Below are 13,586 nucleotides of genomic sequence, written 5' to 3'. Positions count from 1 at the left end.
TGTCGTATACTCTGGTATTGTGCTCCATCCATTGACAGTCTCCGAACCTGACTGTACCGTCATCAGACTCCTCAGCAAGGTTCGATATCACTAGTCCCGCTTCTGTGCTAGAAACAAGACTGAAGCCTACCTATCTCTTGTGCCTCACGTTCCTAGTACATAACCTGTCTTTCCAGAACACCTCTGCGCAACCCCCCTACCACTGCCCAGGGATCCGATATCCGAGAAGTTCTTGTTCCTCTCTTTGCGTCGCGCCTGGGACATCTCGAAGGCAGCCACCATGCCCATTTGCACGTCTTGTGCCGCCTCAACACCTCATCTCTACACGATTTACAACTCCGCATACAATTTCCGTCTTGAACAGTGCGTCAGTGCTCCTCTTCTTTGTCCGGTTATCTCGGCCTGAGGTTCTCCCGTCGTCCGATTAGTCGAATCCTCCTGCTAACCTGAACCTTGTCTCCCTTTACGTAGACCTCTTGTCAGGCTTTCGCAGACCCTTACGTTGAACACGACAACCTCACTCTACTTTTGGACTTGATACTGCTCAAGAGAGACGTGTACCGTCACCTCCTCTATAATCGCGGACTTGGTGCGCGCAGAGCTGGAGACAAACCTTTCCGGAAAGACGCCAGTATCTCCGGCGACCACGTCCAAGGACAGCAACACTATCAGTCAGTGCGTTGACTGGCACAGTAGGACAGCATCAGTATCACGAAAGTAATACTGGTTCCTAGGCTCGCTGGTGGCTGATCGTCAAGCTTGGGTTTGCCCTGATCTGCGTCGATGCCTGTACGTCTCTGGTCGATTCTCTATTCACCGGCCTTGCAGGACACTCACACCCGCGCGCTCACTCTCCATTCTTGTTCCATATACAGTCATTCGTTGGACACACATTAGTACGCCCGGCACCGTGACACGCTAAACACGAGGATTCTGTGTCACATAACTGACCCGTGAACATCTAAGGTTCAAACCAACCCGGAGACTCATCCCGGATAGTCACCTGGAACCAAGCAGCCCTCACAGGCTTCCTCCGGATCCTTGTAGGTTGTCTCTTCGGTACGTCTCGGTAAATTTTGTCCTTCTCGCCGCTGTCCTTCGCAGGACAAGGGCCGATGAAGGCACCCGTCTGACCGGGGCCTATGTCACCTATTGCAGAGACGGCAGCCTTCCATGCGGGCGTCATGCTCGCCTGCTACGTTGTCCTCAAGCTGGTCCCGTCGCCGATGCCCCCCGCACCGGTGTCCGGGATTCGAGAACAGTTTAGGTGAGTTCGGCAAGCATGCGCGACTATCTCTCCTTCATCCCTTAGCCTTTGGTCCTTATGGTTTTCTCTCGGACTCCATCACGGACTTCTCGCTCCACCTTTCTCGCTCCTCTCACTCGATGCCCACAAGAGCGGACTCTACGCGGCGGGGCCTCAGAGGTCGTCTGTACGTATTCGAACCCACGAGAGACCTGAGAGACCGGTGTCTTATGTGGCCGGTCGTCAAACTTTAACACTCTTCTGCCCTTCTGAGCGGAAGTGATCCGTCTTCGTTTCCCCCACTCAGTAGCCACCCCGTCGCACACGGTGCCACCAGCCACGTCGTCCCTATCGCTATCTCGCTCCTTTCCCCCCCTCTTCGTACCTTCATCTTCTCTCGGTGTACCCCAAACGCTGACAACTCGACGCCTTTCTCGGGCCAGGTTCTCCCACGTCCCGCTGACGCTCCTCTACTCGTCTCTCACCAAGCTCTTCCTCCTCTTCTGCCTGTCCATCTGGCGCCCGGACACGACCGCGAAGCACCAGCCAGCTGGCGGCGACGCCCACGCCCCGCTGGGACCCCTTCATCCGAACGCGACGACGTTCTCACACCCGCTCGTGCTCCGCGCGCTCGCGCTGCTCGACGAGGACAAGCTCGATCGCGAGTGGGTCGTGCGAAACGTTCTGGGCGGGATGGCCGCAGGCTTCGGCCTCCGAGGTAGGCAGTCGTTCTCCCGCTCCCGCTCCCCGCAGTATCCTCTTCCCATCCCCTCTCATGCCGTGCGCACCACGCACCACGCACCACGCTCAATTTGCCCGCCGCGGCGCAATGTGCACCCGCCCGCGCGGGTTTGACGTGATGTCTGTCACGGATGCCAATGGAACGCCGGGAGCTGACGATGGTTCTCTTCTCCCCTCTGTCACAGTGGTCCTCGACTGTCACCCCGTCTTCACAACGATGATCATCCTCGCGGGATGGCTCGTCAAAACTGCGGTCGCGAACCTTGTCAGCGGGTGGGTGGGCACGGGGCTCGGCGGAGACGACAAGGCCGCCGGTGAGATGTGGTTGGCGTACAGTATACCATGAGCGATCGCGTGCGACACGACTAGTAGTAGACTTTACAAGGGCGTGGAATTGCGGCATGATACGACGAGCCTGACAGACAGCACTATGTGGTATTGAACACCGAAATGACAGAACGACAGAGACCGGTGAATGGAGCACTCGTCGCTCGATGTTGTGCGAAGCGAGCCTAGAAAATGAAGGGGAACATGGCCTTCCTGTTGGGCGGGTACTCCTTGCCGAATTCCTTCTTGTAGTTCCTGTGCTTCTTGGCTGCCCAAAGGGCCATTTGATAGGTCGACGCCAACCAGAAAATGACCGCTAAAGCGGACACCATCAGCCACTGTCTTGCCCCTGGCGATATAGTGGCCAAAAGAAGGGACAGACTCACCGGCATAGCTCCCGGTCATGACGGTGATGGACGCCCACGCCAACGACTCAAAGAAATAGTTCGGGCACGACACGAGGTCGAAACCGTAGCCCCTAGGGATTGCCCGCTTCGTAGTACCTTCGGGACGCAGATTGCGGAGGGTGAGGTGGGTGCGAAGGTTCGAGAGCTCGGCAAACTGGAGACGCAAGTAGCTGAGGATACCGGTCCCCAAGCTTGACGTGGATGGGCACGTACCACAAAGACCGCGAGACAAGACCAGAGGAACGTCGGGTTTTCGCGGATCGTGCCACGAATCCACGGCGAATTAGCCGCAAATGTGGGGCTGTAGACGGACCAGGCGAGAAGCACGCCGGAGAGGAGGTGGTAGTGCGCGGAGCTGGGGGCAACGACGAGTCAGACGCAGTCTACGGCGCGATGTGTAGGCCAGAAGCTCACTTCTTGAATATGTTGAACAAAGGCATGGTGCCATGAGAGAAGCGGTGGACAAAAGTTGTCTCAAGTTCCCGCTTAACGAAGTGGGCAAGTACGGCGGTATAAACATACCTGCGCGGCAGGGGGGTTTGACGTCGCGTTTCAATAGGTGCACAAGCAAGACCACTCACTTCTGCAGTACGCTGTGCTGAACGGGACCTCCAAAGAAGAGCTTGGGGAAGTGGTAAAACAGGGGGTGGATGATGAGCGGGCCGACCTGATTCAACGTGCCAGAGACGCATCAGCAGGCAGTTTCATGCTAGAACGCGTACCACGCACGTATTCGACAAGAAACACGGTCCTCCAGCTGACTTGTGGACCAAGGTCCTTCACCGACACGTCCGCGCCGTCGGCGATACCAGCATCCTTCAGCTTAGTCTCGTCCGATAGCGCTTTGTTGTCTCCCTTGAGGGTGAGCTTCTGACGTGCTGTATAGAACTGGGCCCCGCGCGTCAGTGACTAGGTCTACGCGAGGTAGCATAGACACACCTTCGGGTTTTTGGCGGCAATGGCCTTCTTCACGTCAAGGACTGTAGAGTCTTCATACGGCTTGTCCCAAGTGACAAAGGTCGGGAGGTCGCGCGCGACTGGGGTCTTCTTGGCCGCTGAGACCTGAACAGAGGGCATGGTGGGGTTCGTAAACTAGAGATGCAAGCTTGATAGACGCATCCGTTGCGTAGGAGAGTAAGGGAAATGGTCGGACGTCCTCGACACCGTCGACGATTCTGGCGACCTCGAGACGTTGGCGCAAGGACGGACCACCTTCCTTTATTGGTATGTTCCCACCCTACGCGACGCGCCCTCCCGATAGTCTCGGCATCACGTACCCAAGCGAAGCGGTCCTCTTACTACGTCTACCACCATTCTTCTGGTCAAGGCTCTCTTAACTGATGTATTTGACCGGAAGTTATTGGGCATACCGAATGCAGCTATCGTCCCTGTGTCGATGCCAGCAATTGTCCGGCCCGTCAGCCAGAACATCCATGCGCAACGCCCAGGCTGGGGGGTGGAGAAGCGTGCACTCAGGCGAGGGCTCGCTCCCTACTCCACCAGCAATCGCGGCTCTCGAGAACGCCGCGCAGAGTGCGGAAGCGAGGTCATGGATCGAAAAGTTCAAAGCACGAGAGATACCCAAAGGCGCCGTCGAGTTTACCTATTCCAGGAGTTCAGGGCCCGGAGGGCAGGTATGTGGTTATATCATCCCTGCATCATCTTTGCCCTCACGTTTTCTCGAACGTGGCACAGAACGTCAACAAGGTCAACACGAAAGCCACTCTACGTTGTCCTATTGACGCACCGTGGATACCCCTGTGGGCTCGCGATCATATCAAGAGGACGGTGAGTATCGTACATTCCACTTACGGGCCCTCTTGCGATCCCCCTCTGTGCAGCCTGCGTACGTCTCGTCATCCCAATCGATACTATTGACATCGACTGTCTTTCGATCACAAGCCCAAAATGTGCACGATTGTCTGTCCAAGGCACGTAGCCCCTCCCGAGTCTTAACTCTTTCCCGCTCCACTCTGATGTAATTGCTCGCAACATCGATACTTCGCAGCTACACGCCTTGATTGTTTCCGCTGCATCATCAGGACTAGTCAACGAACCTTCACAGGAGCAAAGAGAGCGTGTTCGGCAGCTCGAGAGAGCTGACAAGGCACGTAGGCGACTCGAAAAGGACAAACGCAGAGATGTGAAGCGGAGTCGTTCCAATCGGGGTGATTGGGATTGATACCGAATCTACCGCCTGCTCACTCCCTAGAGCGTAAGTTGGCCGCGTACAATGCGCCTGCTGAATGCATTATCACAAGGCTGACTTCAGCCAGGTATGTACATGCATGCAGAAACCTCCGGCAAACACGATCGGCTGTTGGTACTAGATCAGGCATCGTTTCCCCGGTATCGTGGAGTACTGTAATCTTGTAGATCGCCCGACGCTCAGCAATCTCCTCGCTCCAAGTGGTGTCTGCGGGAGTACCTGGGTGCTCTCAGCTGCTGCTTGACAAGGGGCTGGGACCGACGTCACGCCATGCATGATCAGCCTCCCTTCTCTCTGGTCCACTTTCGGATGTCAGCCGCATGTACATATGCCGAGTCTTGATCTTCCACGGTTCAACCACCTCTGCCTCCCTACACACTAGCCCACCTGTCCTGAATCATGCGACGCCTCCTATCTCGCCGAAAGAACGAGGCGCCTAACTCGCCATTCCCGGACGACCCGACGTCTCGAGGATCGTTATGGGCTGGCATCAAGGACGATGTCGAGGCTGCTCTTCTGGAGTATGTAGGCACCACCATGTTCCTGCTGCTCGCGTACGGCGGTGTACAAGCAGCCGCGACCGAAGCAGGTGTCAGCACGACGAACTCGGTAGTCGAACGTTCCGTGACCGTCGCTCTCGCCTTTGGCATCAGTCTCCTCGTGACCGTCTGGTTGTTCTATCGCGTCACCGGGGGACTCTTCAACCCTGATGTCAGCCTCGCCCTGCTCATCGCTGGGGTCATTGGGCCTGTGCGATTCGTGTTCTATTGTATCGCGCAGCTCGTCGGTGGCATCACTGCTGCCGCAATCGTGTACGCGCTAACGCCTGGACCGCTGGCCTCAAAGTGAGTTCACCGCAGTGCGTTTTACTTCCATCTCAGAGGCTGAACATCGTCGCAGCACGTTCCCTGGGCCGGGTGTCAACAAAGCGCAGGCGGTCTTCATCGAGATGTTCATTACCAGCGCGCTCGTGCTGGCTGTGCTCATGCTCGCAGTAGAGAAGCACAACTCTACGCCGTTCGCTCCGGTGAGTCGGACGTTCAGCACTGAGATGTTATCTCCATTCTCATGTTCGAGCCGCCGTAGATCGGGATCGGACTGACGGTGTTCGTCTGCCACTTGTGCGTCTTCTACCTTCGCACTGCCGCTGGCCGCCGTGTCACACATCTAACTTTGATCCCTCTCCAGGTGGGCGGTGATATTCTCTGGCTGTGGGATGAACACGGCTCGTTCTTTTGGCCCTGCCGTCGTCACGGGATTCCCCTATGATACACAATGGATCGTACGTGTCCCATCCCGTCGTTTCATGACGCATCCGGCCGTTTCATGCTTAGCTCATGCATGCATCCCCTGCAGTACTGGCTCGGTCCGTTCTTGGGCTCACTCCTCGGTTCAGCGTTCTATAAAGCGATGTGCATGTACGCAACCTCCGCCTATCCCTGCCGCTAGCTGACTAACTCGTCCCACCTCCGCCCCACACAGGATGAAGTACTGGAAACTCAACCCTGGCCAGGATTGTGTAGACGAAGAGTCGTCCCGGCGCATGTCCGTCGCGCGCAGCACTCGCACGAGCAGGAGTAGACATAATCCCATGGGGGATACAGCCTCTTACTCTTTTCCTGAGTCGCAGGCGCCTGTCCACGACCCTGCTGGATCTGCGGGGGTGTTACCCGACAGGAACGATTGCCGGGTCTAGAGCTGCGCTCATAATTCTGGTGTACATGTACATATTATGATCACAATCACTTCCGCAGGACGTCTTATCCACGTGGATGCGTATGCATCCGCTCCCACGCACATTTTACACTGGATCCCTCTTGATGGCATCCCAACGAACAGACTGGTATAATTGTGTATATGTATTGTGGGTACACGATCAATATGTGTTTATTCAAAGGCTCGCGGGTACTCATCACATTACACTCGGAATGCGTTTCTATGAGGCGTCGTGACATCGTCAAACCAAACGAAAGGCCGTCAGAAATCAGACACGCATTCGAAGCTGGTGGCATCGTTGGGATCTCCACTCAGGTACTTGAGATTGGATGGGTACTGCATCTTGTATTAGCTACGTGCTCCGGGTGTACTTGAGGATCCTGTGCTTACTCTGCAGAGTGGCCGGGTGAAGCCAACGCCGTTGGCGACGTCGTTACTATTGTAGTTCACGGCGGTGAAATTATCGGGTGCGATACCATCCTCAACCCATTGCACGATAGCAGCCAAAACATTGTGTTGGGGATCGAATGACAACGGCGGGTTGTTGTTCGACGCCTGCTCTACGCCGCCAAAGGCGTTTGCGGCAAATCCGCCCTATGCAGTGCGTCAGCTAACGTTCGGCCTCTTGTTCAGCGAATGCGCTGAAACGTACATGGCTAAGGTACAGATATGTCAGAAGTCGTCATGTCGGAGATGCATGCTGTAGCTCACCAGTGGTTCATTCCGGGCACGGTGAAGAGTCGATGGAAGTCGTCGATGTCCAGGTTGGTGTTCGCGCGCGTCCACTGGTGGACTGTCTCGTAGTAATAGATCGAGTTTCCGGGACTGATCAGCTGATCGGCCCATCCCACATACTGTATGAGTTTTCCGTTGTGCTGCGGGCCCACAAATCCTGTGATGTTCGGGTTGATGGCCTATATACATACATCCGCAGCCTTCAGTCTCCAAAAAAGGTTGCTTTAAGAGATGAAGAACTCACGTTGGACTGGCCGACATCGAGCTCATCGGTGAGATTCAGTAAGGTAGCGTTGTAGTCATGGATGGTCCAGTCTGTATCGCTGTAGGCGAGTCATCAATACGACACACACACATTCGGATATGGGATGGGTCCCACTTTGTGACCATGAACTGGAAGTACGCCTTTCCAATCTTGAACTGCGTCTTACCAACCAGTCCGTGATAGTACTCGGTCTCTCCTCCGGGATAGTATCCGCCGAATATGTACGTCTGGTCAGCTTCGTAGTATGGCGTATAGATGCGCTGCAATGCAGAAATCTGGTCAGGCGTCAGACATGTCGACGCATCTTGGCCTGGGCGGCAGGTTAACGTCTCAGGGCGGAAACTGCATGAATATTCGAAGTTAATCCAGTCGCGAGCTCGAAGGGCGGTGCCATATGGGGTGCTCACGCGCAGTTTCTCGGATCGTTGATGATTCCATCGACAAGCTTGTAGAAAAACGTTGAGGTCAAAGGGAAGTCCGTAGAGTACATAGAAGACGTACACCATCCAAGGAATCGCATTGCCGCATAACTTCGGGGGCGAGGACGTTGTTCCATGTATCTTCCGTCATGAAATGCGGCGATGTCGAAGGTTCGGTATTTAAGTTCATGTGGATAGACCACGCTTGGAGATGGGTCTGCCAATTGGCCGGAGAGCCGACGATCTGTAGATAGAACGCTGGGTCAAATCCGGACTACGCTAAATTGACGCGGGAGGGAATACACTTTACGTACCACACCGTCAAAGTCTTCCGGGAAGTCTTGAACCTCCTTCAAGCTGGGGGAGGCTATTCTCAGCCTCTAAAACCTCCGTCATCTCCGTTGAGGACGCACCCTTGTCTTCCGCCTACCACGAGTGGACAGTACGATAGACACATCAGTGGGGATGCGGACGCTATGAACCGAGCGGCGGCGGATTACCCACGTACCAGTGGAACACCCGAGGTAGTATGATTTATTGGCAGGTGTGGAGTAGTATTGCTGTACCACTTCTTTTCCCGCAATTACGCTCAAGTGCAAGGCACGCCATCCCCAGTCCACGATCGCATTCTACCATTTAATGGAATACGCACGACGTGCCACAAGCTAATGAGCGCTCGATCTGGGCCTCGGTGGACGACAGTTCATTAGAGATCCACGTACGTCGTTGTGTGGGCCTGCCCAAGTACCGTCGTCTGTGTCGCCGTCATGCCCGGTGTTCGTCGAGATGCCCGCGACTACAAGCGACCCTACATGAGCACTTGACTCCGCGGATGCCGGATGCCGTAACCTCCACTCACATCCTTGAGGAACGGCAACGTGGCCGAGCTCGGCGACGGTGACTATCAAGAAGTGGGATAGAGCGGGACGGAGTACGAACGCAGCATACGATCGCCTGATGAGTCAACGCTTCCTTCGAAAGCCACTGGTCATGCGACGTACCCCCGCCAGCCAATCCGCCGTTCCCTACAGTGAGCACCCGGCCATTCCAGTCGTCTGGGAGCCAGACCTCGGTGAGGGCGAACGAGCCCGCGGTCGTGTTTGTCGTGATCGTGAGCTCGACGCGACAGAAGGCCGGGAGGCTCGACACGTCGATACTCGAGTACTCGTTGGAGATGTTCACGAGTGCGTTTGCTGGAAAGTAGGTGGGGGGGTTCGTGAGCGCGACGTTGGTGATATTCGTGGGCTCGAAGGCAGAGCATGCGGACCGAGAGTCTCTCACGGCCACCACGGCCGCTGCAAAGCCTAGAAGAGTGAGATGAGCGGGGAGGGGCATTGCGAGACGATTGAGTGAACTTACTGCCCCCAAGGCGATATGGCTCGTCTTTTATGGCCACTCGAGGCCGTTCACGGCTCCTCAGGCCGGCACCTTTACCCTCTTGAATAGAATCCGCAACACTCCGGCGTTACTTGAGGAGACTCCACGTCCATCATTTTTGGCCAGGGGCCGGGAGTAACAGACTTAGTTCAGTTCAAGACAGTTGGGCCGCGTGTGACGTACGACTCCCGACTGCAACTGCGCACTAACGAGCCAAGTCCGTGGCAGCCGGATCGTGTACGGTGACAGACGCAACATTCCCGTTACTTTCCCGCCATGTGATATCTCACAGGGAGACGAGCGTGTCCCAGGGAAAGGATTTCGGCAGTGTTCGATATGGATCCCATGGAACAGACTTGGCCGCTTGAAGAGGCGGTCTATAGAAAAATCAGTGCGGCACACAGAATATAAACAGATGGGGGAACGTCATCGTGGCATCACCTGTCAAGAGCGAGTGGACTTCACACAGCTGCGATTACTTCTTTGGAAGATATGAGCGCCTTCGCGACACCCGAATCACGATAGGGATATTCATAACTTGGCCGGAATTGAGTGCGGGCGTAGTAGCGCTTGATTTTCGGGTGCCTGCAGTGATCACTTGAGCACTCTGTCGTCTTTCTAGACACCGTCATGTCAGGCACGAAAGAGACAGGCGGTAATCCGGCACTTGGTAGTTGAAGCCACCCAGACCTATGTGAGACCGTCAGGGATGCCGTGAACGAGGCAGACGGTCTCTTCTGGTCAACTGCTGCGACGTTTGAATTGGGTGACCTTCCTGCCTGGATGATGCTGAACAGTGCCGTCTGCTATTGCACAATTTTCCCGCAATGTCGCTTCATAAACAGTATCGATCCAGCGGTCGCCACGCCGGCACGGCTCCGAGAGGCATCAAACCATGTGTACGCTGATTGGAAATACATGACATTGGGAAGGGGGCTATATACTTGACATGGCTAAGCGATACCTAACAGCAGAAGGCGGTACATACCTTGGATCCTGTGCACGAGACAGCTGCGCGGATCCTAGCATATACGATCAGCAGACATCTTGGAACCAGAAGGCAAAGCGCGTTCAGTAAGTACTGTCTCAATCGATGCCGAAGCTCAGCAACAGCTTCTAGTTGATATTTTTTGAAGGATTCTCATCCATACAGCAGAACAAGCTGCTAGTAAGCGGAAGCAGACTCACCGATCGGTAGTGTCAGTTGACCGGTCCCAAACATTGATACCATGGAGTGCTGGTACGCTGCAGTACGACCCGTCAGTACACATTCGTCGCAAAGGAACACGAGATATCAGAAGGGGGTGCCCGAAGAATTGAGCTGTGGCGGGCATTTTCGGCAGTAATGATACGAAGACCGTCGTGATAAAACATCATGTGAACCACATGCACAGGACACTCACTCCAGTAGGGGTAGTATGCCGCAGAAGGCTGCGAGGCTTAAGGATTGGAAACCTACAAGCGCGACCTGTGATAATGATCGAAGTTAGCTTAGGTGAAGAGGATCACAACGAGAACAGCTCAGCAAGAAAAAAACAGCCTTGGAATTGTCGTCATGGATCCGCATGTTGCAGCATGCGGTCAGGCGGTAACTCCATTGGTAACATCACGGCCATAGGATGGACGGAGATGAGTACTTACGGTACAATCGCCACCATGCATGACAAAGTCAACTGAATGAGCCTGTGAAGGTAGCCACCAATCAGTACCTCATGTTGAGCAGTGGTCAAGGCAAAGAACGAGGGTGAAAGATCAGTGGATTGACAGATAGATGTAAAGCATCGAGCCTGACGGCTCTCAGATACTCTAGTTTGAAGTGTTTAAACTCATCGCGTCGGGACGCCTGGAGGAATGTGAAGGGAAAGAAACGAGCATCACGACTCACCTCACCACACCCACGCTCTCCACCCGTCCCAAGAATTCGACCAATGTAAGCTGTAACAGCTATATATTGCTTCACTAGAGGAAGAAGAGTTAGTGGAACCGCGCATGACGCAGAGAGAAGACCGATCAGTGTAACTATGACAAAAAACTCAAAGCATCGTGCATGCCGCTTGGTAGAGCGACACCACTCGAGGTAAACAGAAGGTATCATCTCGTCGAAATCAAAAACGCAAGCAAGACGGACTCACCATATGAGCATACTCGTCGCGAACGACGAGCAGATGCCCGTTCGAAGAAAATCGCACACACATTTTCAAACGAACAGTTTAGGGCAGGCTCTTGTGTAGCGCCCGTGACCCGCCGAGACGCCAGCACCAGCTTCAGTTCTATCTTATCACACAACAGAAATGATGCCTCGCCATCGTCGCCGCAGACAGCGCCGACGAAAGCCGACCTCCTCCTGCCACAGACTATGATGATCCCTCAGTCGCCTCTGGGCACTTTCGCTCTCTGCGGTCGGTCGTTACGACAGCATCTGGCTAAGTCACGTCGCGAGCAGACACGCGCTGCATCCTCCGCCGTCTCGCCGGTCGAGCTGCACTATGACAAGGTCGTTCCACCAGACGGGAACGAGACCGACCGACCGCTAGTCATTCTCCACGGGCTCTTGTAGGTGTTGTTCAGCGTGAATTAGAGAGAGATAGATGAAGCGAACGCTTCCGCAGCGGGACCAAACGGAACTTTGCGTCGCTCTCGAAGGCCTTCGTGAAGGACCTCGGTCGGCCAGTGTATGCCTTGGTGCGTGTTCGTCCAAGTCGCGCGCCCTAGCTGTCCTTTGACGCGTCATGTAGGATCTACGCAATCATGGCACGTCCCCACACGCCGAACCCCACACGAACTCAGCCATGGCCGCGGATGTCCTCCATTTCTTCCAGACGCATAGGCTAACGAACATCTCCCTCCTTGGCCATTCCATGTAAGCCTCCCGGATGCCAAGCCCGTACATTTCGAAGCCCTGCCCAACTTACGCGTCCCACGTGTTCAAAACAGGGGAGGAAAAGTGGCCATGACAGTCGCCCTCGACCCGGACCTGCCCCGCGAACTGCTCGCGCACTTGATCGTCGCAGATATCGCCCCAGCGCGAGCCGCTCTCTCCCCTGAGTTCCAAGGGTACATCGAAGCGATGAAGAAGATAGAGGCGAACGGGGTCAAGACGCGCCAGGAGGCCGACCGCGTGCTCAAGCCGTACGAGCAGGTGCGCTCTCACACCCGCATGCGTCCAGGGGGCGGACATGAAGTCTAGACTTCGGACGGGAGGAATCTTGCGTTCTGACTAGGCGTGCCAGGACCCTATGATACGGGCGTTTCTGCTCACAAACCTCGAACATCAGTCCGCCCACCACCAACGCCCGCTCAAGTTCCGGGTGCCCGTTGGGCTCCTCGGCGACTCGATACCGGACCTCGGGGACTTCCCTTGGTCGCCTGGCGAGAGGACGTTCGACGGCCCGACGTTGTTCATCAAAGGGAAGAAGAGCAAGTACGTGACCCGCGATCGACATAATCTTCGATTTACAGGAAGGGGACTGACCTTCGCTGTTGTAGATATATCAATAGACACAACATTGACACCGTCAAGGCATTCTTCCCGAACATGGTCCTCGAGGAGCTGGACGCTGGGCATATGGGTGAGTCTGCGAGTCCAGTGCGGACGGCTGGTCTGGCAGCTGATCTCCATCCGACGCGTGTGCAGTACATGCGGAGCGGTGTGTTAATTTCTGACGCTTCTGGACTTCTATTACTGACGGACGATTGACATAGGCCGAACGAGTTCAAGGCTCTTGTCACGAACTTTATTCAGAGTAATTGATCGCAAGGACTGCATAGACAGATTCCCGCATAGAGTAGTAATGGTCGATGTGCTAATAGTTCCACACAGCCTGCAAACTCCTGCGACTGGTGCGCTCACCGAAACTCCGTAACGCAGTCTCTAGAGCGACCCAGCAAAGTCCAATAATCTAGCATGGCACAGAAATGACAACGTCGATCACAATGCATAAGCCCACACGACCGACTCTGCATGAGTCGTAGCGATGCTCCACATGGACGGAGAGCTCGCATGTGTGTCGTTCATCGCCTCCAGCAGCGAGCGACGAACAACCGTCGAGGTGGAGCCGTCCTTTCCCTGCGTTTCCGACCGCCTTTCGGCCTTAGTACCATACACGTCGCTCTTCCTCCTTAGGCTTTCGCAAGCTGCTGGCCA

At 55.2% G+C, this 13,586-nt stretch overlaps 7 protein-coding genes across 7 annotated transcripts; 5 read left to right on the top strand and 2 right to left on the bottom strand.

Annotated features, from left to right (window-relative positions):
- Positions 1-280: 280 nt before the first annotated feature.
- On the top strand, positions 281-2,333 carry DICSQDRAFT_52153 (Arv1-domain-containing protein; the record flags this gene model as incomplete). Its single annotated transcript, XM_007362450.1, has 8 exons — positions 281-367; positions 472-675; positions 735-789; positions 876-896; positions 967-1,059; positions 1,159-1,267; positions 1,690-1,964; positions 2,173-2,333. 8 exons carry the CDS (start codon positions 281-283, stop codon positions 2,331-2,333), a joined length of 1,005 nt encoding a protein of 334 aa, XP_007362512.1.
- A 166-nt stretch (positions 2,334-2,499) lies between these two features.
- On the bottom strand, positions 2,500-3,798 carry DICSQDRAFT_166875 (uncharacterized protein; the record flags this gene model as incomplete). Its single annotated transcript, XM_007362449.1, has 7 exons — positions 2,500-2,630; positions 2,701-2,875; positions 2,935-3,076; positions 3,136-3,243; positions 3,303-3,388; positions 3,451-3,609; positions 3,661-3,798. 7 exons carry the CDS (start codon positions 3,796-3,798, stop codon positions 2,500-2,502), a joined length of 939 nt encoding a protein of 312 aa, XP_007362511.1.
- Positions 3,799-4,154: 356 nt separating this feature from the next.
- Positions 4,155-4,903, top strand: DICSQDRAFT_144459 (uncharacterized protein; the record flags this gene model as incomplete). Its single annotated transcript, XM_007362448.1, has 4 exons — positions 4,155-4,355; positions 4,417-4,509; positions 4,563-4,652; positions 4,730-4,903. 4 exons carry the CDS (start codon positions 4,155-4,157, stop codon positions 4,901-4,903), a joined length of 558 nt encoding a protein of 185 aa, XP_007362510.1.
- A 426-nt stretch (positions 4,904-5,329) lies between these two features.
- On the top strand, positions 5,330-6,379 carry DICSQDRAFT_52392 (aquaporin-like protein; the record flags this gene model as incomplete). The annotated part of the gene is made up of 5 exons (XM_007362447.1): positions 5,330-5,775; positions 5,831-5,957; positions 6,017-6,051; positions 6,119-6,212; positions 6,287-6,379. 5 exons carry the CDS (start codon positions 5,330-5,332, stop codon positions 6,377-6,379), a joined length of 795 nt encoding a protein of 264 aa, XP_007362509.1.
- A 528-nt stretch (positions 6,380-6,907) lies between these two features.
- On the bottom strand, positions 6,908-9,400 carry DICSQDRAFT_52624 (feruloyl esterase-like protein; the record flags this gene model as incomplete). Its single annotated transcript, XM_007362446.1, has 13 exons — positions 6,908-6,982; positions 7,037-7,240; positions 7,299-7,302; positions 7,358-7,560; positions 7,626-7,704; positions 7,761-7,988; positions 8,054-8,091; positions 8,148-8,309; positions 8,380-8,422; positions 8,570-8,694; positions 8,788-8,861; positions 8,925-8,966; positions 9,067-9,400. 13 exons carry the CDS (start codon positions 9,398-9,400, stop codon positions 6,908-6,910), a joined length of 1,611 nt encoding a protein of 536 aa, XP_007362508.1.
- A 1,393-nt stretch (positions 9,401-10,793) lies between these two features.
- DICSQDRAFT_133437 (uncharacterized protein) lies at positions 10,794-11,249 on the top strand (the record flags this gene model as incomplete). Its single annotated transcript, XM_007362445.1, has 1 exon — positions 10,794-11,249. A coding segment is annotated over exon 1 (232 nt), but the record flags the coding sequence as incomplete, so codon positions are not given.
- A 552-nt stretch (positions 11,250-11,801) lies between these two features.
- On the top strand, positions 11,802-13,193 carry DICSQDRAFT_124896 (alpha/beta-hydrolase; the record flags this gene model as incomplete). The annotated part of the gene is made up of 8 exons (XM_007362444.1): positions 11,802-11,995; positions 12,052-12,124; positions 12,178-12,302; positions 12,377-12,581; positions 12,664-12,863; positions 12,929-13,011; positions 13,077-13,089; positions 13,145-13,193. The coding sequence occupies 8 exons, from the start codon at positions 11,802-11,804 to the stop codon at positions 13,191-13,193; spliced, it is 942 nt and encodes a 313-aa protein (XP_007362506.1).
- Between the last annotated feature and the right edge of the window lie 393 nt (positions 13,194-13,586).

This window comes from Dichomitus squalens, assembly GCF_000275845.1.
Source record: "Dichomitus squalens LYAD-421 SS1 unplaced genomic scaffold DICSQscaffold_4, whole genome shotgun sequence".
In the NCBI taxonomy this organism is placed as follows: Eukaryota; Fungi; Basidiomycota; class Agaricomycetes; order Polyporales; family Polyporaceae; genus Dichomitus; species Dichomitus squalens.
The sequence above is the reverse complement of the archived record's forward strand: the minus strand, read 5'-3'. Positions and strand labels throughout refer to the sequence as shown.